General features: G+C 46.0%; 1 protein-coding gene across 15 annotated transcripts in view; it reads left to right on the forward strand.

The window, feature by feature from the left end:
- The window catches only part of celf4 (CUGBP, Elav-like family member 4), a 192858-nt gene that overhangs the window by 137764 nt on the left and 30662 nt on the right, over positions 1-24432 (forward strand). For 5 of the 15 annotated variants that reach the window (XR_011189109.1, XM_069187430.1, XM_069187437.1 and 2 more), the window contains exons 4-9: positions 2082-2210; positions 2982-3061; positions 13640-13783; positions 14540-14687; positions 15636-15788; positions 23133-23255. Coding sequence is in view for 14 of the 15 variants with exons in the window: in XM_069187430.1 (XP_069043531.1) it covers positions 2082-2210; positions 2982-3061; positions 13640-13783; positions 14540-14687; positions 15636-15788; positions 23133-23255 (777 nt within the window). In the remaining variant the exon portion in view is untranslated. The remainder of the gene's footprint in view (positions 1-2081; positions 2211-2981; positions 3062-13639; positions 13784-14539; positions 14688-15635; positions 15789-23132; positions 23256-24432) is intronic. The other 10 variants (XM_069187438.1, XM_069187441.1, XM_069187440.1 and 7 more) reach the window with 5 other exon arrangements.

The raw sequence follows: 24432 nt of genomic DNA on the forward strand, positions 1-24432 counted from the left end.
AGTCGCAGCTGAGAAGCAGGGAGTAGCAGAGGGACGTAGAGGGCTGGAGGCTTGTAATGATATTGATAGCTCTTGAAGTGAAAAGCTACATTTTGGCAGCAGGTTTGGAAGGAGCGAAGCCATCAACAGTAATACAAAAAAAGAAAAACCTGCGAGCATTTCAGACCGGAGGTGGGAGAGAGAAATCGTGAGGCCATCTCCAACCGGAGCGATGTAGAGTACAATGTGGGGAGCAGCAGAGAGAGAGCTGGAGGGGTAGAGTCCTGTAACGTCTCTATCAATTACACTTATTCTTGGAGAAGCACTGAGGAGTTTTAGAAGCCATGAGCTTTGTGATCAGGGAGTGTGTGTGTGTCTTAGCGTGTTTCTGTGTATCCTGGTGGACTCAGTCCTCAGCCCAGGGTTTGCACAGTTCTCTCCAGGCTGACTTTATTAGTGCTGGCAGGAATATTTCTACGGCTTCTAAACCCGTAGATTTTGTTTTGCTAGGGTGGGGCCACCGTGTAAAGAGAGGCACTGCCACCCAGTAACAGCTCACAAAACAAGAGGAGCTGGCTTTCTGGCAGCCATTATTCATATCCAGAATTTGGTTATGGACTCATGTTTGGTAGAAGTACTAGAATAAAATAAAAGACTTTTATTCAGAAGGCAGAAAATGCAAACAATACTAAACCTCTGAGGAGATTCTGATACAGAACGATGTGAGCTGGTCCTGTGCTCTCCTTCTGGGTGAGGAATATAGAAGTCCTGTTTGCTGGTAGTATTTTAACTTTCCCGAATGCAGAAGTGGATGGCGTTGTTACATCACAACACTAGGACTCTACCTGTATCTGTACGGAGTTTGTATGCCCTCCAAGTGCTGCAGTTTCCTCCTACAGTCCAAAGACCTACGAGTGGGTGAAGTAGCTTTTGGGAAAAATTGACCCTGACACATGTACGTGTCTGTGTTTGTGTGTCTACCCTGTGCTGGGCTGGTGCCCTGCCTTGCTTCCTTAGGCTTGCTGGGATAGACTCTGGCTCTCCAAGGCCCTAATTTGGATGAAGCAGCTAGAAAATGGATGAATGGCATGCCAGCCTACAGCGTAGTGTTGTTGGTTCAGTGGAGATTGTGTAGTGAGGTCTGATTGCAGTGAAAGGCACTATATGGGTGAAAGATATAGTGCTGGTTATGTCCCAGACAGCGGAAACAGCTATGGTTTTCCAGGGGTGGAAACGTCATGGGGTGTCAACAGCTATAAAAGCTCTGTTAAAGACTCCACAGCTCAGACACTCAGCCCTCTTCCTCTCCTGTACAGACTGTGGCCGTGTCCATTTTCTCACACTTGACGTGATTGGTTTCGCGGCTCCAGACAGAGAGTGGGAGGAAATGGATGGAGAAGATAGCATCACTGCCTTACCACTCCTCTGCCAAGCTGCCCCCGTCTCCTAACGCATTGTAAATTGGGAAATAAGAAAACTCTTTCATTCCCTTTTTGGTAAAACGGTGTCAGCCATGTAGCCACTGACTGTACTTGCGCTCCTGCCACCATCACTGACAACCACAGTAGTGCACAGAAGGTGGCAGAATGACAAATGAGAAATCCTCAAATGGTGCAGTACATAAAAGAAAATAGCTTAACACATGCAGACAAGTGTATTTTTTTATCGAACAGTCCTATTCAGTATATGATGGGGCTTTATTAAGTATTTGTAAACCTGGCACAGAGAGATACTTATTATATTAAACTACTGTATGAAAAAACACATTACATATTTAAAACGCAGCTTACTTCAAACTGTCACTCTAATCTGTTGAAGTAGTTCAGGTGTGTAACTGCATCAGCATGCGTAGTCTGCAAAGGAACAAGTTGACACCCGAAGAAGTCTTCACAGCCGAAACTTTGTGTTTTCTCTCTTTTCTTTTCAGCATGGGATAAACCTATTACTTGTTCCTTTGCACTCTAATCTGTTGTCCTGATCTGTTACTGTCAGTGCCTGCATACCTGTATGTATTTAGGTGGCTTACTTACAGAAGACACAGAGGATGTTTGTGGCTGTCCAGCATCCCCGGGCGTGGTAATGACCTCTTGCTATTGTTTCAGAAGACAGAAAACTCTTTGTGGGCATGCTTAACAAGCAGCAGTCAGAGGAAGACGTGCGTCGGCTCTTTGAGTCCTTCGGAAACATTGAAGAGTGCACCATCCTGAGAGGTCCTGATGGAAACAGCAAAGGTAAAGCTCTTTGGTTTCATGTGACACATTCTTGTTCTCGTTCCTGTTCGTGTTCTTGTTCGCATTGTTACCTTGCCAAATGTTCTCGTTCTCATTCTCGTTCGCAGCTTGGTTCCCATTACTTTGCCAAATGTTCATGTGACACGTTCTTGTTCTTGTTCTTGTTCTTGTTCTTGCTCTTGTTCTTGTTCTTGTTCTTGTTCTTGTTCACAGCTTGGTTCCTATTGTTACTGTCTTAATTAACTGTTCAGTGAAGCCAAAGTCAGCACACGTCTGTTAAAAATGTCTTTGACAAATGTCTTTGCTATTACAAAGATGATTTTCCCTTCCCTCAATGCAAGTGCTATGAGGTCAGTGAAAGAAAGCAGGAATGTTGCTGGCAGGATGGTCACAGTGTAAAGTTGTTGGGATGTCTGGGGTCCATCCACTATGGGTTCCCACAATCCAATCAGACCCACCCTACTCCAACGCCAATAGTAGGATTTCAAGATGCAGAGTCTCACCTGAGTTTCCACATAGTAACACCTACTGTATGACTGCTGGTACAGTCATCAGGCACCCCTCGATTAGTAAAACAATGACTCAATGTGACACTTCAGAACTTTCATTACAGGTGAGATAACATGGTTTCTTCAGTTTTGCTCATTCCTGGAAACACAACGGGTCCCTGCAGGTCAACAGGCTTGGAGTGTGAGGGACCACGCTTTAGTTTGCTTTTTGTATTTAAGGAGTGCGAAGGGCACTCACTGAGCGTCTGGTTCTCTCTTGCAGGCTGTGCCTTTGTGAAGTATTCCTCCCATGCTGAGGCCCAGGCAGCCATCAGCGCCCTGCACGGCAGTCAGACCATGCCAGTGAGTACAGATCCACAGACTCAAGAGCATCAAAGCCATCAATCTCGCATTATCATGTTTGAAGCAACATGCTTTATGAACATGGCTGGGTGGTTTGTTTCTGGGTTCCACGGCCCAACCCTGTGTACAGATGTTTAGGTTCCGATGCATTTGCTCTTGTAAAAGTCAGTCTCTGAAACGGGGCATCCTGTTTCCCCGCTGATCCAAAGTGTCCTGTGGGTTGGGTGTCTTCCTCAGAAGATTTGCGAAGTTTAAATGTTTTAATCAGGCCCTGGGGTGACGTGGTAGTTAGCAGTGGTTAGCATTGCACAGTCCAAACACAAGCTGGTGGGTGAACTGGCTTCTGGGAAAAGTGTGTGAGTGTGTGCATGCTTGTCTCTGAGATGGACTGTCCTCCAGTCTAGGGTGTGCTCTGCCTTGTGCCCATTACTTGCCAGGATAGGTTCCAGCCTCCCTGCGACCCTGTATTGGATCAAGATGTTAGAAAATGGAAGGAATCATCTATGATCTGTCTTGTCTTAGTTTGTCTGTGAATAACACCTGTTTAAGACCAAGAATTGTCTGCATGCAGAACTGGCATCCAGCCCATGGATTATCCTTGCATTGTTCTATATGTTCCAGGACAGAATTCAGGTACCTATGATCCCGTACACAGGCGGACATTTCACTACATTTCCTAGAATCGTGGTTGCCCTTTAATTAATTAGTTCTCAGTCCACATGCTGAGTTCTTAGTTTGAGAATGAATGTACCATACCATATACCATATACTGTATTATCCTTTGGTATTAATTTCTAGTGTTGCTTGTTAAAAAAAAAGGGTTAATAATGTTAGGTAAATTCTTAGGTACTATTTGTCTTTGCCAAATGTTAGGTTAATTTGTTAGGTACAGTTTGTCTTTTGGTTACCATAGATAATGGTCTCGTCTAACCGTAAATAATGATTTTATAACATTGGACTGGAAGCCTATATGAATCTGTGTTCAATGAGAAACGACAGGACTTCAAACCTGCACTCACTGTACATGGGAAGGAGTTAATTTCAGTATTACGCCTTTGCTATGATCACAATCAGTGTTTAATGCCTGTGCACAGGAAATGTGTGATACTGACCAGCTGTGTACTATACAACCTAATGAGGAAATACATTTTCTCACAAGTAAGTAACATTTTTCAATTAATCAGACTTTATTATCTATTTTCATCTTAGAAAAGACATGAGGCTGGATTTCCTAGCATATGCATTTCAATTTAAGTCAATTGTGGTTGTAAAAATCCTATGATTTTCCAGCATGCTGACAAGCACAGAGTCATATGGTCCCCTAATCAATGAGGGCTTGAGTGACACCCTGTGAGACTGACAGACATGTTGCAAGACAAAGATGCAGTGATAGATTAACTGACTGACAGGATGGGAGTCAAACAGGCTTTTGGTAAGACTGGCAAACACTATGTTAAACTATCTGATATACCAGCAATGATACTGGATCAGCAGCCATCACACTGGCACCCAGACTGACAATCTGACACTCTGCCTGCTGATACACAGCACAGGACCTGACAATCAGGCTGAAGATCAGCCCTGGGTGACTGTCAGCAGAAGACTCAGCGGCATGGCTGTAGAGGACTGGCAAAGCCTGGAGAGGGTTCAAACAGACAAATGACTTATCTTAGTCTTTTTATTGAAGTGTAGACAGCTGGGCTGCTGTTTGCCCACGGGGCATTTGAGGACACTTGTTTCCACACACACTCTTGCTCTCTGTCCAACTTTGTATGTCCACGGTGGTCTACCAACTCTCACATCGTCATAACCTCCCTGTCTCGGGCCAGGACGGCTCAACCTTGTATGACAGTCCAGCAAGGCAGCTCACAGAAGATCCTTGGGATTCAGCAGCGTTGGAACAGCTGGGGGTGACAGGGTGTTACAGAGCGGCCGTGTCTCAGAGCCGTTTGGCAGTTTGCACTGCTCGTGAGAGAGAAAATAAGTGCAGGCCTTTGCATGAGGTGGTCAGAGTGAGATCTGCATCTGTGTTCAGTCTTTTCTTTTTAGAGACAGGCAATGAATAAAGGTCTAAACTATATTCTAGCCACGAAGAGTATTTTCACGGCACTATAGCTGCACTATATACATGTTGCACTATATACTGTACATATACCATATATATAGAGTAGCGGAACAGTTACATACAAAAGTTTGGATGAAATTGCATTTTTCATAGAATCTCTAAGTGAAAAGATGTTAACACAGCCTCTTCACAATTACAATTTATTTGCTGAATTTAACCAATTGAAAAAAAAAATAAAGCAGCGAATATTATTGGCATGTGCAAACGTTTGGGCACCCTGTCAGCCAGTACTTAGGAAGGTTAAAATTTCCCACGGGGTTTGCATGGAAAAGCAGGATAGCTAATGTTGAAAATGTAGACTTTGGTGCAGCTTGGGGTTTAGAAGGGCAGAAGCAAGGTGCTGTTCCCCTGTCTTTTAGGGGTTTGACAGTGGAATGAGTGAGGCAGGCCGGGTACGGACTGGGTCAGCTGTTTACATCAGGGTTGATGTGGCCTCAGAGCCCCACAGGTTTAGGTAAGGTTAAAGGGAGTAGGGGCTCAATGAGGGCAATAGGAACAGGGGGTGTGTGTGCACAGGTCCTCCAATGCCATGCTGCCAGTTTAGGGGGGCCCTGTCACACAGGGGTGACCATAACATGAACACAGATTTTCTGGACTGCAACACTTAGAATCTGAGAGTCAGTCCGCTAGATTGACTGTGTCAGCACCTTTGAGGATTTTGAACATTTGGCTATTTGGATCGTGGTCACTGAGCCTCTACTTCATCAGGGGTCTGTTTCTCTAAGCTGTTTCTCACCCTGGTCAGATATTCATCATTCACATCATTCATGTGTATTGTCTGTTTGGAGTTCTGTAGCGTTCCAGTTTATGTTGTGTTCGTGCGTGGCCCAGTGGGTAACATAGTGTTGTTTGGCTTGTGCTATGATTTGTACTGTTTATTTTTCATTTCTGAATCTATTAGTTGTTTCTGCTTTGGCAACACTGTCATTCAGGGCTCATGCCAATGAAGCTCTGTGAATTTGATCAGTGATTTCCAAGCCTCACTGGAAAAACTTTACTGGGGATAGTAGAGAGTTTGGGCTATACAGTGCTGATGCATGTATCGGCCGTAGAACTGGCGCGCCAGAGGTGAAATCATTCTCACCCATCTTCATGGTCATTTTTACGTAGTGAGTCCTTACTCGGGTCCTTTTTTTTACTCTGGTTAGTCAGCTGACCATGCTGTGTGGGGTCGGGCATGGCTGGGTGGCAGGAGCACAATTGACGCCACACACACACACACACACACACACACACGGGTTTGACCGTTCTGAGGCAGCAAAATGGCACACACACACACACTCACACACACACTCACACACACACACACTCACACACACACACACACACACACACACACACACACACACACACACACACACACACACACACACACACACCACGGGATGACTGTTCTGAGGCTGCAAGCTGGCACACACACACACACACACACACACACACACACACACACACACACTCTCTCTCTCCCCCCCGTGTCTGGACAGTGGATCACTGCTGCTTCCCCACAGCCACCGCCAAATCAAATCCTGCTCTGTCCGAGCAGCGTTCCCTCTCAGCTAGTCGGGAGGGCTCTGGAGCTGGGAGCACAGCTGTGTTCCGTGGGATGACTGCGAAGCCTAGGAATGCTCAGACAGAGACTGAATTAATCAAAGGAAAGACAATCAAGAGTGTGTGGCCAATAAAAAGTGTGCCCTAGCCGTACTCGAATCCTGTAATGCAAATGTAAAGAGAGGCGCATTAAATTAAAAGAATCTGGTGCATTTCTCAGTGATCTGTGATTAATGCCTCCCTGCCAGTGTCTCTCCTTGCTGTTATTAACAGGCAGCAGTGGAGGTGTCTTGCTGCAGGCTGTAAAATCAAGTGTTATCCTCCAGGCAGCTGTTGTACACTTGCCATTCTTCTCATCTCACCATTTTTTTATGTTCGCATTTCCTCACTAGGATTTTTATCGTGGTCGTGCTTCTTTTTTTAACTTCAGCTTTTCATTCCGCTGTGTTCATGCCCGTCAGTCTGTTATTCTTTTCCTAGTTCCTTAACTGTTTACATGGCGACTCTTCCGGTGACGCTCCTCCGACAACAGTGGACATGGGGTGCGTGTCTGCTGCTTCCTTTGTCGAGTGTCAGGCTGTTGATACAGTAATGGTGGTTCAAAAATGAAAAATGATCAAACCGATGTTGGAAAATGAAGTCGTAGTCTCATTTCAGGCCTGTGCCTTTTAAAACGTACAGAAGTTTTCTAACTCAACCTGCCAAAGGCCTTCACGCCTCCTCTCCTTGACTGAGTGTGGCTGTGTTTAGGACCCTCAGCAAGGTTGTCATCCATGAGGGTGCTGCTCATTAGTGGTGGACTAAGTGGGTCCATGCTTTATGTAAAGCACTATATACATGCAGTGAATTCTAGGTGATCTTGCGTCACTTAGTGTTTTCATTAACATTGCCTGCCCAGAATAGGGATTCTTAGGCAACACTACTCTGTCATCTTAATTGTGAGTCCCAGATATCAGGCCATTTTTGCACAATCTGCATTCTAATATATTCCGTGGAAGAGTGTGTATAGATTTTCTTTTATACCTGCGGTAAACACTGACGTACTGTATAGATCGCAAATGCTGGGTCGAAAATTGGAATGAATAATAAGAAAGATAATACAAGCCATTGCTATTTGTCCCAATTGACTGGAGACACAAAGGTGGCAGAGCTTCAGGCTGTAAGGGGGGAGGGGGGTGGCAGAACTGTCCACATCCGGCTGCAGTGAAGCTGGGAGGTGCTTATTTACAGTAGAAGGTTATAGACCCCCCAGAGTTCATCGGTGGGCCAAATACCAAGCAGGAGTTAGAGCTGTCCCTGGGAACGTCCAACAATGTACCTCCTGTCCAATTAGCTCTGCGGCTTTATTTTGTTTCTTTTATTATCTATTACATACAGCTGTCCTGCTCCATGCACAAAATGCTGTGTCTGCTTCAATAATGCTGAGTCTAATAGCATTACTAAAGCCAATACTGACACTAATGCTAATACGAAGTGCTAACACTAATATCAATACTGCAACTTATGCTCATTTGTATTAGTTGTATTGTTATTATTTCTGTGCACTTCTTAAGCTGCTTCTCTAAGGGTGTTTGAAAAGCTGTTTCTTTCCTCCTCTCTGCTGCTGCTTGGTTGCCTTTGCTATGCATGCAGAGCTGGGCTGTTTGATCATTTGTTTAGTGGTCAAGTCTGCCAAGTCTCTGCCCAGTTCACCACTGAGAGTAACGTCACCAAATCCCTCTCCATGTTTTCATCTCCTGACCTTCCGTGCCATGCTTGGGCAATTTTAGAAAAATAAATTTCATTAGGGTGCAATTTTTTCTTTCCCTGCCAGATTGTTTATCTTAGAATTTAATTCTCACTCTTAAATTCCCTGTGGCCAAAATAAATATTGGATAACCTTTCGCTGATCTGTCCTAATGAAAGCCTACAGCGCCATCTAGTGTGTGGAATGCCCTCCCCCCCTGCCCTTCCCCCATGTGTGAAGGAGAAGAAATGAGAGGAGTTACTGTAGCATAGTGAGCTGGACTCTAGCCCTGGTGCTACTGGACTGAAAAGCCAGAAACGCAGGCACAATGTTGTACAGACGGCTGCTCTCTGACGCCTCAGATTGCACAAATTCTGTCATGTGTGCACAGTGTGAATGCAGCAATGTGAAAAATGAAAATGAAAAATCAGCATGCATTCTGGTGCATTGCATTTAAGACAAATACAAAATAATTAATACCCAACGGGGCAAATTAATCCTTTCCACTATTATATGGTTGCTGACTATATGCAATTATATGTACAGCACATGTGGTTATATACAGTGTATATACATTAAGGTCCAGTTGTTTTTTTTTCCTGTTTTATATTTGCAATTCCTGACTGAAACTTCACCCACTGCTCCCTGTGTGCTTGAGATAGAACCATACTGCTCTCAGAGGTGGTGTGTAGGAGAGAGCTTATTGACAGGGGGCACAAGGGCTCAACCTCCCTCTTTGTCCTACGTCTGTGTGCACTCGCCGGAGATCGTGCAGGCAGAGAGGAAGAATGAGGAAAGCAGCCTTTCTAGATAATGCGCTTCACTCTCCTGTGTTGTGCCAAAGCCTGTGAAAATGCAAACCAAATTACACAGATATGTAGCAGGACTCATCTTCGGAACGGGTTCCGTTTTTTTCCATGCTGAAAGGAAAAGAAAATAGATGCAATGTGTCGGCACAATGTTTTTAGGACTTATCAGAGCTTTTTTATGATGACGTCACCTCCTGAGAACCTACATAACATTGGACATTCGTTTGGCATAACGGAATTCACTGATGTCTGGGAAGTGGCGCTCTGTGGATCACAAGGTGGGGACATTTCAGATTTCCTTAGTCAAATCCCAGCAGGTGCAGAGCTGCGCACACACACATAGCGAAGCAATTCTGCACCTAGGTCTGTACTCATCTATGTCTGCGAGGGGAAAGAAACATCCCCATTTAAACCATTCATTAGAGCAGGGATACACAAATAGCGACTTTCTTTGTTTTGTCAAAAGCAGAGTGTGGCGCCCCAGTCGCACAGGAGAGTGGTAGGGTTTTGTACGACTGGCGGCTTTGATAAGTGCCCAGCCGGCCTTCCTGGCACAGGGACAGATGCTCGTTAAGGCCGCAGACGTGCACCTCTAATTAAAAAAGGGAGGGGGGCAAAGGGGGGCTTGCTCCAAATATCAATCTTGCAGCTCAATGTAATTAAGAGGGCAATTAAAGAGGATAGATGGAGAGCAGGACAGCAGGGCTTGGTGTTCTCCTGCGCAGGACTGGACTACTTGAAATCAGTGGTCTGCAGCCCTCTGAAACAGTGTCCTCCCAGCTGCTGCACGCAGCTCTGCTGTACTGTTCAAGTCCGCGTGCTGGTTTTCATCATGATGTTAGGAAGGAAATAATGAGAGTACTCTAGGTCTGTTTATCCACTGTTACCTTTAAACAGGAGAATGAAATATCTTCAGCCTGGTATGGGTTCATGCTAAAGAGCCTGTAACTATTTAACCTGGAATGGCCTATGCCGTTGTGCAGTTGAAGTTGCACTGGCATCCCATTAAGAGATGAGAAAAGGCCATTCATAATATACTGTCTGGAACTAAGTTTGTTTCACCCTACAACCCTTGGTTGGAATAGTTCCCTTGTTATAGCTTCGTCTGATCTGGGATCTGGGATCAATCTTTCTGAGGATTTCAACAGATTTTGTCGAATATCTCCAGATCTTTCTTCCTACCACAAGACACTTATCTCTTTTTAATCTGACTGCCCTTTCCCTGTCCTACCCAGTCAAGAAAAGGCTCTACTAATGTCAACACCACAGTAATGTCTTATTCACGGCCTTGTGCGATATTCCCACAGCCCGTTGTGTAAAGAACTGCATCCTGTTCTCAGTTTTAATGATGTTGAAAAGTTAACTGTTGTGTTAGAAACCGTAACTCACAAAACAGGCAAGGCCCATCCATCTCAATCTGGTGATCTGGCCTTGTATGTCAAGCAGGTCCTGAAGCAAACAGTCAAGGAGAAGGTTGGTACTTGAACCATGGCTACAGTGCGTTGGGAAAATTAAATCTCTCCTTTGTTTTGCCGGATGTTCCTACAGGAGCTGGTGGTGGGGTGATTTAGGCTACATAGTTCTTCTGCTGTCTTTTCTCAGCGGAGAGCTAGAATTCTTTTATTTTTCCAGTTTTCTGCTTTGAAGCAGGTGTGCTGTCTAGCATTACTGTCCCTGCTGGGTTAGAGGCTTTTGTAAAAGGACAATCAGAACAGCCAGATGTGCCAGGCATCCTCTCCTGTACAATGTTCACTGAGCTTAGGCACACAGGTAGCCTGAGGGTTCCCTGCATTCACCCTGAGACACTACCCAGTCCTTAACTCTTGTGCATCAGCAGCAGCAGCGAAAGCCCTGCATAGGCTTGATGTCACTCGAATTCGTCTGACACTTGTTGCATTCTCTTCAATTTAATGATGAAACTGCAACTCGTGGAAATGTATGGAAAGGCAAGCAGATAGGTGAAAAATCCCAAAATAGTACAAGGAGCCCGTGCTGTATACCAGACACTGCGGCAGAGCAGATCAGTGATTTTGACGGAGAGTGTTTTTTTTTTTAATTGTGAGACCTCAGGCAGGCAGTCCATCGGCACAGCTTCCAAGACGAGATGTAAAAATCCTTGTTGATTGCAGCCCGCCTTTCCTCTTTCTTCACCACGAGCTGCCTAATTGCAGTGAAGAGAGGAAGGAAAAGGTGATATGCAAATGTCCCCGGGCGAAACGAGGTGGCCTGGCTCCTGCAGCTCGCTGGCGCACTCTCTCTCTCCCTCTTGACAAAGCCCTGTAACAGGCAGTAATTAAGTGTGGGTGAGGATCAGAGGGCCTGTGTGCTCTGTGATTGCAGGCAATCAGGGGTGTTTTAATCCTGGTAATAATGATCTGCAGCTCAGCCCAGGAGTGGGGACACATCCAGGAGCCAGGCTGCCTCTCACTGGCTCAGTGTCCTGGGGTCGGGGACAGCAGCGCTCTGGGACAGTGACAGAGCTGGGGCTCTCTTGCACAGCCCAGGTCTCCAGTCCAGTAAGCTTCATTCAGGCTGTGAAAGTATTTCAGTGATCTATTTAACAACGCAGGTTGAATGAAAGCCTTAAGGCCCATAAACCCTTAGGAATCAGATTTAGGGAACAGCGGACATGTACGGTCCTCCTCACCGAGCACTGCCCATGTGTGTGGATCAACAGCTGTGCACGCTGCATTCCTGCACTCCTGCCTTCCTGCTCAGACACTCAAGCAAATTGTGTGTTATATAGAAACACCTCTTTCATGCTGGGATATTTGTCAAGCTGCTGTACAGTGTGTTGTGTTAACATAGTGGTCTGTAGGTAGGTAAAGTACTGTTGAGCGATTACAAGACAGACAAGAATCACACTCGGTAATCAGATCTTAAACAGAAAGTATATTTCGGATAGATCACCTATAAAGGACGCAGGAAAGTAAGTGGTGTGTTTTAAATTCAAGGAAGACGGTATCTCTTTATAGGGAAAATGAATGAGCCATATTATTGTTCCTAAAAAAACAGAATGCAGTCCTGATCAAAGAGAGGCGGCGATGGAGGATGGGAGAGGGGAGGTGTGGCGCAGCGGGGCACAGACAGCCGTGGTGTCTCAGTTTGAGCTCTAGAAGTGATCTTCACCTCTTCACCAGGGAGGGGTCTGGGTGATGAGGAGAATGGGGGTGCAGGGGTCTGTTGGCCCTGCTGTGCAGCAGGGAGATGTGTGGGGAGCTAGCAGTGCTCTCTCAGCATGTGGTGCTGTGTGATTCATATTCACGTCTGCTCCTAGAAATAGTCTTCTCCTTTTGTGACACTTGAGTTCTTAACAAATTAAGACTATTAAGAATTACCACTGTTTCCATACACAGCATTTTAGCAATGATGGTTTTTGTTTATGAAAAACCTGCTGAGGTAAGCTCCTCTAATTTAGGGTGGCTTTGTCTATTCATTATTGCTTGAACTTTTGCTGAACAAAATACAGTAACTGACCTCTCTTATAGTGCTGTCGAAGTCTCAGGCTGCTATGTAGATGAGGGAGGATTGCTTTCTACTCCCTGTCCCCCTGTCTGAAGAGTGTCTCGTATGGGAGGAAGGACAAAGAGTTCCTGTGTCTGTGTCCTCCTGTCTGAAGAGTGTCTTGTATAGGAGAGGAGGGGACGTTGTGTTCATGTGTCCCAGTCCTCCTGTCTGATGAGTGTCTTGTATGGGAGGGGAAGACACTGAGTTCCTGTGTCTGTGTCCGCCTGTCTGATGAGTGTCTTGGATGGGAGAGGAGGACACTGTGATCATGTGTCTGTGCCCTCCTGTCTGATGAGTGTCTTGTATGGGAGAGGAGGACACTGTGATCATGTGTCTGTGCCCTCCTGTCTGATGAGTGTCTTGTATGGGAGAGGAGGACACTGTGATCATGTGTCTGTGCCCTCCTGTCTGATGAGTGTCTTGTATGGGAGAGGAGGACACTGTGATCATGTGTCTGTACCCTCCTGTCTAATGAGTGTCTTGTATGGGAGAGGAGGACACTGTGATCATGTGTCTGTGCCCTCCTGTCTGATGAGTGTCTTGTATGGGAGAGGAGGACACTGTGATCATGTGTCTGTACCCTCCTGTCTGATGAGTGTCTTGTATGGGAGAGGAGGACACTGTGATCATGTGTCTGTGCCCTCCTGTCTGATAAGTGTCTTGTATGGGAGAGGAGGACACTGTGATCATGTGTCTGTACCCTCCTGTCTGATGAGTGTCTTGTATGGGAAGGATTGACACTGTGGCTCCAGGCTTGACAGCAGGCAGGCGTGAAGCTGCAGAGCGCTGCCGAGTGGTCTGGATTAATTACCATTCTCAGGACTCTCTGCATGACTGTCTGACAGCATGTGTGTGTGTTGCAGGGCGCCTCCTCCAGTCTGGTGGTGAAGTTTGCTGACACGGACAAGGAGCGGACTATCCGTAGGATGCAGCAGATGGCGGGGCAGATGGGCATGTTCAACCCCATGGCCATCCAGTTTGGCGCGTATGGAGCCTACGCACAAGCAGTAAGTATAGAGACCAGCTTCTCACTTGACTTCCCTCCTTCTTTCTCTCTGTATTCTTTCACTCGTGTGCTGTTTTACACTGGTGTCTCTAGGGTCCCACTGCATATCTGTGTCCCTTTTTTAGATTTTTCTTGTACTGCCCGTTGTGTTACTGTCTCTCTTGCCCTCTCTCAGTCTCGCTCTGGGAACGCTTGCTGGTTTGTGTTTCTCTGTCTCTCAATATTTTGTCCTATTTGACCTGATAAAAGACATTCCATGTCCACGTCCACCTGTTTGTTTTTCCTCTCTTTATCTTTATTATTTCAGCTCACTGTTTTTTTATGTCCATCAGAGCAGTCTGAGGTCCTGTCTGCCTGTCAGAGCAGTCTGAGGTCCTGTCTGCCTGTCAGAGCAGTCTGAGGTCCTGTCTGCCTGTCAGAGCAGTCTGAGGTCCTGTCTGCCTGTCAGAGCAGTCTGAGGCTCTGTCTGCCTGTCAGAGCAGTGTGAGGCCCTGTCTATCTGTCAGAGCAGTCTGAGGCCCTGTCTGTCTGTCAGAGCTGTATGAGGTCCTGTCTGCCTGTCAGAGCAGTGTGAGGCCCTGTCTATCTGTCAGAGCAGTCTGAGGCCCTGTCTGTCTGTCAGAGCAGTCTGAGGCCCTGTCTGTTTGTCAGAGCAGTCTGAGGTCCTGTCTGTCTGTCAGAGCAGTCTGAGGCCCTGTCTGTCTGTCAGAGCTGTATGAGGCCCTGTCTGTCTGTCCGGCTCTGTGTGTCTCCCCAGCTGATGCAGCAGCAGGCAGCTCTAATGGCTTCAGTGACTCAGGGGGGGTACCTCAGCCCCATGGCTGCCTTCGCCGCCGCCCAGATGCAACAGATGGCAACACTCAACGTCAACGGGCTGGCGGCGGCTCCCATGACCCCAACCTCAGGTGAGCTACCCAGGCTGGCGCTCTGGACTCCACTCCCGGGGGTACACCAGGGGTACACTGATAGAGGGAAGCATGCAGAGCTACACCAGGAACCTCCTTCTTCCACTGGGCTGCTCCCGAGTCAGCTGAACTGAAGCAAAGAGACATGGCTCAGGGCGCCCTGAGTGTAAAACACAAGAGCAGTGAACTACCAGGAAAATGTCGAGGTGGAATGGGAAATTCTCTGTAAACTCATTCCTTCCAGACAGACTGTTATATCCACTCAGCTTTACTCTGAGATGCCATTATGAAGAAATCCATAAGCCACCCATATAACACTTTAGAGTGTATTTAAATAAATGACACCTGAAGAAGACTCCACAGCTGAAACGTTTCTTTCTCCTTTTTTTCAGCATGGAATAAACCTATTACTTGTTCCTCTAAATAAATGACACCATTAAGATATATATGCACCAAAACCTCATACAAAGCTCATTCATTCCTCAGCCGTCTCTCAGCTGAGATCCCCCCCCAGCACTGACCACACTGGGCTACAAGGGACTGGGGGGCACGTTCATATTTGGGTGGCTAGTTCGTGTTTTGGGAAAGTGACTGTCTCGTATGGCTGTAATCAGGATTTATGTACAATTTAAAAGACAGCTTCATAATAAACTGTCAAATAAAACATTCAGCGGTTTTTATAAATCACCTTTGCACACCTGACAGGGGAACCCGTTGAGATGCCTGGTGGAACAGCTGATTCTGTAGTGGGATGTACCGTGCACTGAATCAGCCGGGTAGTCAGAGGAGCCCGAATAGATACTCCTGCACCCTTTCATACACCCTTTCTCTCTCTTCTCTCCCTCCGTCTCGTCTTCTGCATCCTCCCACTCTCTTCCTCAACGCCCTCTCTACCTGTTTGCCCCTTCCACCCCCCTGCCTCTCGCCCTTCCTCTTCCTCTCCACTAGGTGGCAGCACCCCTCCTGGCATCACGGCCCCAGCAGTGACCAGCATCCCCTCCCCCATCGGAGTCAATGGCTTCACGGGCCTGCCCCCGCCCCAAGCCAACGGCCAGCCCCCCGCTGAGGCCGTCTTCACTAACGGGATCCACCCCTACCCAGGTGAGCAGGGCAGGGTCAGGTGGGCGAGCCGGTGTTTATCATATCACTGCACCGTCTGTGAGAGAAGCTCGTGATCACTCTGTGAGAGAAGCTCGTCCTGAAGCACAGGAACCTGCTTTCAACCTCCGTCAATCTCCCTGCGTGCTCCCTCCCCCCAGAATCACACAGTGGAAAAAGTACAAAGGTTCAGTATTGTAAAGAGCTGCTCCATTTAACATGTTAAATATATATATTAATTAACTTCCCATATTACAAATATCCAAAGCAGCTAACTGATTTTTAAATGTGCCTTCTGATCTGCCTGTGATTTGCTCTATCTCTTACAAGGAGAGACTAACAAAATAAAAGTGTATATTCCTTACACTTATGTAGCACTTTTCTGGACACTCCACTCAAAGCTTTTTACAGGGACTCCCCTCCACCACCACCAGTGTGCAGCCCCACCTGGATGATGGGCTGGATGGGCTGGATGCCCTGGATGATGAATTTCCCTACGGGAATAATAAAGTATTATAGGAAGGAGAGCAGAGTGATGAAGCCAGTCCAGAGATGGGGATTATTAGGAGGCCATGATTGGTAAAGACCAGGGCAAAATTTAGCTAGGATACCAGGGTTAACAGCCCTACTCTTTTCAAGAAACAAACTGGGAATTTTAATAGCCAAGGAGAAACAGGACTTCGGTTTTACCAGGGGATCTCCCCATCCAGGTACTGACCTGGCTCACACCTTCTTCAGTGAACTGCACATTGTGAGTTGCAGGGTGATATACCTCCTTGGTACAGGAAATGGAGGCACCTCTCACACAAAGGATTGAGAAATAAGATACCAAGCCTGGGTGTTGAATCTGATCCCCTAGCTTCTTTCAGGAAATAGCTGGATGATGTCCTCTCATCAGTTAGGTGCTGGAAGCCAAACAAGCTATATAGTCTGAATGGTCTTAAAGCCCTGTCTGTCTGAATAAGAGACTTGGCTCCAATCAAGCAGAAGCTGATATCTAGTAGACTGGTGAAGTATTAACTATAATACTTATCTTGCAGGCCCTCATAGTTATCTGTGTTTCTACACACCTGCAACAGCTGCAGCAGCTGTGAGAATGGTTTCCTACACACCTGAAGCAGGACCCTAATAAAGTAGGGAGACTTTAGAGATGACTGTTACTGCAAGTACTTAGAGTCCACGTGAATTACATTCCAGCTTGCTTTTTTACTTTGGCTTTTGCAGATAGACAATACTGAATATCAAAAAATCATCCTACCCCACATCGGAAATATGTTGCTCTAGCAGATTCCAAGCGCAAGGAAATATGGGAGTGCAATTTTGATATGTAGCTCCTTGAATCCAAATTGGAAAGCCAGAATTTAAATTAAACTTTCTGCATCCGGTGCGGTAAGATGAAAAGATGAAAAAGCACTCTAGAATATCATGTTTGTGTGTCTTTAGAATAAACAGCAGGACATAGAAGTAGCTGTAACAGCTGCCATCTGCAGCTTTTCCTTCTGTATTAAGCTCAGACGTTTTCAGACCATGCTTTCCCTATTCCTCCCGGACTAATGTGCCAACTCTCCGAATGAAAATTGGGATGGAGTCACTGAGGAGATCTAGGAGTTTTAATCTGTTAACTCAGCCATGATTAACTGCATGTTCTGACTAATAAAGTGAGGATATGCTCCTACTCATGAATGTACTCTTTCAGTGGGATTCCGTGCTAATGGCATGATAATTAGGCAGTAATACAATTTCATTTGCAACCACAAATCTCAAGCTTTTGTCTTAAGCCCCCGGATAAATGAAGTGTTTGCAAAGAGTGACTGGAGCAAGGGCAGTGAAAGCTCTATAGTGCGGTCATGTATTTTCGATCATTTTTTGTTTAACTCCCCTGGAAGGTCGCCCCATGCCCTCTCTCTACTCCACATTTGAAGTTGTGGATCTAGTCTAGATTATACCACCACAGTGAGTCTTACAGTCTGACATGAGCTCTCTGCTGGTTCTCAGATTCCAGAATAACTCCCCCCACATCCCTCAGCCCCTCAATCACCACTTCCAATGCACAAGAGCGGGATTGTACTTGCCGATTCAAGCTTAATAATTTACAGAATAGGTATCCATTTGAGATGTGCTGGCCTCTCATTCGGGGAAGTTTGCAAACTGTGACAGGAGCAAGTGAGGGGGAGTGTTACATGCCCAGAAACAAAATACCAGGCTTGTTTGACCAGTTTTGTTCTCAGCAGGCAGTAGAGAGGAGAGCACTGTACTGCAGGGGGTTACTGGGTCTGTACAGACATCATACTCGCGGTAATGGAGAACAGTGGTGACTGGATGATGAACTGTCCTTATCTGATATAGTGTTAGGGAGAAACATGGCATGTTCTCTGTCTCCCAAATGAGTGCGCTAGACAAACAGAGAGTCTGCAGCACACGTGGATCAGTGACAACCTCCACATGAGCCACTGCCCTCTCAACAGAGCCTGGCAGTGACTTATTCATCACCTCGGTTACGATGAAGAGAAAACAGGCTGGTCACTTCTTTATAGAGCTGTTCACTGTGTGAAGGCCCTACTGTCCCAACATGCAATGCTGCTAATAAACATAATAACAGAAACTGGCACTTACAGGACACGAAAGGATTGTGGATAGTTATGAATACATAAATATTTAAATTCATATACCATTCTCAAACATAGTGAAACCTGCCTGGAGAAAGACAGTCAGTCAGGAGTCACACACCACCATGCATGCTAGGATGAGCTGTTTGCCCCTCTTTGACTACCGCATGAAGTTTATTGCGTACTTCTTACGGCTATTTGGATAAAAAACAAATAGGAATGGAAAATTTGAAATCAGACCAGAAAGCAGAGTCATTAATTACTCCAAGCCTGGACCGACGTTTAGTAGCAATTTAAAACTTCACCTCTTCTTTCCTGTAGTTTACTGTTCGCAGATACCTCTGGAAAGTGAAAAATTGTGGGGGTTATTTCAGGGTCTAATATATGGTTTCCACCTCATACTGTAATGTCAGCCTCAAGCCTTCTACCAATTTTTGTTTCTATATAAAAATAAAAGAAATAAAGTACCTACTGTAGGCTTGACCATGTTTTGAGTTACAGTAGTTTCCCTGTTTCCAAGATACAATATTGTTAACTAGAAGGGCTTTCCATTCATTTTTATTTTCTCTTTCCTGCTTCATTGAAACCAGGTTGGAATAGCCAGCTAGCATTCAGCACAGCCTGTAAGGAGGAAGTTAACGCGTGTGTTTGTTCTAGATGTAAATCACAGAGCCCTTGAGTCTTTTCTGATTCAGAAACAGCAGAGTTGCTGTCTCACCAGGGTGGGCTGTCGTAGTGCTTCCTGGGGTTTCTATGGAACTGCAGGTCACCAGTGTCCTAAAGGTGTCTCCGCCATCTCTCCTCCATGCAGCCTTTGAAAGTTCTTCCTTCCCAGTTTGTCAGCAGGCGTCTACAGCTTTAGGGTAGCGGAACAGCCTGTTTGTGAACATGCGGTCTCCAGGCTGTAGGACACATCGTACACGCCGTGATGTTACGTTCAAGAGCCTCTGTGAGAAAGTGCTTTTTTATCAGAAGGAAACGGGGGTGAGAATAGGTGTCAGGTCTGTGGTGAGAGACTTAAACATTTTACTTAAGTCCACTATTTAAACACCTTGAGAAGGTGCTTAACAAGGTTTTGCACTTGAATAGCTAGAAGCAAACAAACCGGCACGCAAGACTAGGTGGGCTGTTCTCCATGTTCTCTTACTGTCAGACTGGAATTGAGGGCACACTGTTAGGGTGTCAATAAATATGTGCATTCATAAATATAGACTTTATATCATTTAAACAGCTGAAAGTCTTTAACCTCTAACAACGATGTGATTTTCTTAGAAAATGTGCTTTAAGTTAATCTGAAATTGCTTAAATGATATTCAGCGCTTTGTGAAGTAGTCTTCAGACCTGGACACTCTGCAGCTCAGTAGACAAACACCGAACACCTGAAAGCATCGCAGCCCAGTATGCAAACCTAAAGCTACACAACATAGTGCAGCACAGCACTCTAATGATGACTTATAGAACACAGAGCAGCCCGGCGCTCTCAGCTGGAGCTCGTGAACACGCTGCTACCCAGTACTCAAACACTGAGCTCCCCAACAAATTGTAGCCCCAGCTCTCTAACACCGACGTCCTGAACACACTATAGCCCACAGCTTTAACACTGGGTTCTTGAACACACTGCAACACAGCACATTAACACAAAAACACTGCAGCCCAGTCTAACAGGGCTCACTGGCACTGATCCTGTAACAGGAGGTGGTGTCACCCTCTTAGAGGGCACTGAATTATCCAAGGGCAGTACAATCAGTCTTGTGGCATAGAATAATTCTTTGCTGTCAGAGAAGTGGTGTTGAAGCTGGAGTTGCCTGTTAGAAACTATGATCACAGCACAGGCATAGTGACTCAGTTTCCAGACACTGACATTTCTCAGAAGCTGAGGATCGTGCAGAGAAGGATGAGTTTTGAGTAAGAGAATTTAAGAAGGTGTGGATACATAAGATGATGATACCCCATGAGATTCTAAATAGCACTGAATTCCCCCAATAGCAGGATTTCTAGTCTCTTGGCATAGCAAAATGCTCTTCTTGTCTGAGCTGTTGCGCTGCATGGCTGTGAAGCTGGAGCTGCCCATGAACTGTCATAGCCATATCCCAACAGGCTCAGTGCTACAGCCATCACAACTGTACTCTCACATTGAAAGCATCCCTTTCTGTACCACAGTCGCCCAGTGCTTGCTTTCTCTCTTCTCTGTTTCATTACGTTATTGAAATTTTAAAATATCATGCCTTCTTTTATTGAAAGGTTTCCAGAAATGGTATCCCAAATGGACACAAAAAGCGTGAAAAAAGAATCAGGCAAAATGCACCAATATATAAAATATATCAAAATCTACTAGGATGCTGATTGAACAATTTCATTGTCAGGCAAAGACTTTAAATTCTTTTTCGAGGGATCAAACAAAAAGACCTGCATTAGAGAACAGCAAAGTGTGACTTGTGGTGTACTTTATCTGGAGGTCAAGAACATAAGAGATTGGCTTCATAGCCTTAAACGTCCAAAGCATTATCTTACTCCATGCCCACTTCAACAGGAAGCCAGTGCAGTGACTTCAATATAAGGTTTATGTTTACCAGATAGAAACCTTGTCAGAACTCCTGCTGCTCAGTTTGTAACAAACTGAACCAAGCAATGTTGCTGAGGTGAAAGAGACATACGGACATGCTGCTCAAAAGTTATATGAAATAATCCCCATTTCTTTTATTTTAGCTCAAAATTGAATTGAACTATAACCATGCTTAGGCAATTTGATTTTCTCAGTTTGTGTGACGTGTAACATGAGCTCAGTCTTAATACTGTTCAATTCACTAATTAGTTTTAATCAGCTAGAAAGTTCATAATCACAAAAACAGACACCTGCAGTCTTGTAAAGGGGGTACTGCCGATGTACATCTGAGTAACATCTGCATAAAGATGGTCGTACAATCTGTAAAGTCAAAATATTTGACCAAGTCATCCATACTTGCTCATCAGAATTGATCCCAGTATGGAGCCCTGGAGGACACCACATGATCAGACCTGATCGCACCCATAAAGACAATAAGAGCTAAAGCAACTAAGAGTAGTGTAAATCCCCAATTCGCTTTCCAGCCAAGCAGGAATATTATAGCAACTGACAGAATCAAAAGCAGCGTAGTCTGAAGCCATCAAAAGGGCTTTCTGTCCTACAGGAAAGTGCTCCTCATTGAAGTGCATTTAAAACAGAAACAACAGCCTTTTATTGACACCAGAGAACCCCAGTCCAGTTCCTGGAGGGCCAGAGCATCTACACATCCTTTAGCTCTTTTTAATACACCAGCGGGCGAAGCTGATACCATTAAGCAGATAATTATCTGACTGAGGTGGTTATGAGCTGAGCTGGACTGAAAACCTGTAGACATACCAGTCCTCCAGGACCAGGAATGGAGACCCTTCATTTACACTAAGTCTTGTGGGAGTCTGGAGGAAGATACCCAGGATTCTTCCAAGAAACAGCTTGATGATCAGTTGGCTGCTGGATTCCAACAAAGCCAAACGACTCCCTCTCCTCTCCCTTGTAGCCATTCCTCTCTGTTTCAGTGATCCGGAGCCGAGTCTCTCCATGCGCTCCCACCCTTGTCTCTGCGATTCTGTAACAGGCAAGCACGGACGCCCTCCCCCCCTTCTCCCCATAACCAGCCCAGATAGAAATCTCTAATTTGTGGTCTGGGCTCCCAGAATATGAGCTTTTTTTAATGAGAGAGATCTCTCAGCCTCCCCCGGTGAGCCTGCTGTAATGAATGGAGGTCATTAAGCAAGGCGCGGAAGCTGCCCTAATTGGGACATTTGTCCTCATTGTCAGGCCGGATTGCCCGACCAAGGATCCATCTGCGTCAGCGCGGCCGAGTGTTACAGCACAGCCTCGCCCCCCATACACAGCCCGGCGCGGCGCTAACTGAGATAACAGCTCAGGATAAATGGGATCTTTTTATCTCTAAAAGGCAAGGACTTTTACAGAGAACAAGGGCCTGCATGTTCCTAAGAGAAGTGAGAAACAAGGCGGAGAGGAGGGGGGGGAGAGAGACCGTAGCACAGAGCAGTGTGATGACATTAGAATGAGCTGCTTCGGCACATACTGTAGACAGCACACCTGCTGCAGGACAGCCGACACAACGTGTTGCAGGCACAGATGCATCTACATGGGTACCCTGCCATTGTGCATCACGCAGGGCCTGATGCAGATGCTCACAGGGAAGGCTAATATATACTGTATACCAAGGTATTGGTAATACGGGGGGAGAAATGGAACTATTCTGCTATATTTGGAGGTGCTGGAAGTAACAGGACTTGACCCTGTAGTAAGTAGCACTCTAGCAGTAGCGTATAATAATGTTGTTGTTAGCACTGTGAAAGTGGACATTGCAGAATCAGTATATACAACAGTATGGGTCAAAGTTGTTCAGCAACCTGCAATAGCGGCAAGAACATGCCGTGACAGAAGAGAGCCGGGTGAAACTCTGCTGTTCATATTTTTAAAATTTGAAAGGAAATGTTGGCTAGGGTTTTTTCACTTGTGACACACAAGATCGCGGGACGGCACACCCATCTGATAGAGGACCATCCCGGCCGCAGACCCTGCCCCCTCACAGAGGCTTTCTGGCCTGGGCCAAGGGCTCAGAGCCCTGCGGCTGTACGGAAACACCCGGTCACGCCGCCGGACGTCTCTCTGTGCATCGTGTTGTGTCTACCCACAAGACAGGAGAAAATGTTTTTAAATGTTTAAAAGTTTTGCAGGAGATCATTTTTAGAGAGGAGTCGGAGAAGCCGGAGCCCGCAGTTTCACACAGGAGTTGTTTCGGGATGCAGGGGAGCTGCTTCCTGCCTGCTCTGAGCGAAGGTACTCCGCCAGGTGCAGTAGGGGAGACTGTTGTTGTGATCCCAGTAACCCTGTGTTTGGAAACCTGGGCTCCTCCAATCCATGTCATTACGGGTTTTTGATCTAACCAGTGCTCTAATGACAGACCTGACACAGAATGGCTTAGTTGTCATTGGCTGGAACAAAGAACTGGAATGGAATGGAAGGGCAGAGGGTTCCTGTCCCTGCACTAGTTTGTATTGTTTCCCTATTGCCGACTCTCACTTCCCCAGGCATAGTCCTGTACAGGTACTGACTGCACAGGTCTCTCTCTGCTCACGCAGCCGCCAGCATGATGTTCACAAACCAACCTCTTGAAAGGCTCGGGCCTTTCAAATTCTGATCTAATGTTCCGCAACAAATATCACATGGATATTTTGACCAGACCTCCTGTTTTTTCTCATTTCCCTCCTGCGATCAACACCAGCTCAGAGTCTTCATGGCACACCTACAGTCAGAATGGGTGGAGCAGTCAGTCAGCTTCCCTCTAGGATCATTCCTATAGGTAAAGAAGGTCCTGTTGAAAGACACCTACAGGAGGTGATGTCACCTGTAGTCTGTGCAACAGTCGCCCTGTCATGCTCAGAACTGGCACCAACCTGCTGTCAAAGCATAAGTTTATCTCTATTATACTGGGCAATAAACTCTGCACATATTTCACTCACACCATGTTCTGGTACACAACCGTACTGTCCAACGTTTCGAAGGAATTTGGAATTTAATACAGATGGCCATAAATAGCTGAGCACCTTTGCCTATTTGCTATTATGCGTCAACCCTCTTATGCTCAAGAAGGCACTGTACGAAGTCTCAGTCATGTCAAGTTGCTGATTGTGGCTGGCGTCTGCATTAGGCATGCCTCGTTAGTCTTAGCATTCCCATTAGTCAGGAAGGACAAACTAGAGGAACTGAATAAGCTTGTCCCATCTCTCTATAGTGATACACTGACCGGCTAATCCTCAAGGGGTGCAAGCAGAGATAACCTGACAGACTAACCTTCGTGTATTTTAGAGCATGAGGATGATAAACGCGTATGTCCCCACGCAAATCAGTCAAGAGCTGAGGTCCTGGAGAGCCTCAGCTGAGAGGAATTGTTCAGAGAGTTAGGAAAGGCAGCCATGATTTTGAAATCCAAGGCCTAAGTGTTTGGATGTTCCATCCTTAAGACTTC

This window comes from Lepisosteus oculatus, chromosome 3 (assembly GCF_040954835.1).
Source record: "Lepisosteus oculatus isolate fLepOcu1 chromosome 3, fLepOcu1.hap2, whole genome shotgun sequence".
In the NCBI taxonomy this organism is placed as follows: Eukaryota; Metazoa; Chordata; class Actinopteri; order Semionotiformes; family Lepisosteidae; genus Lepisosteus; species Lepisosteus oculatus.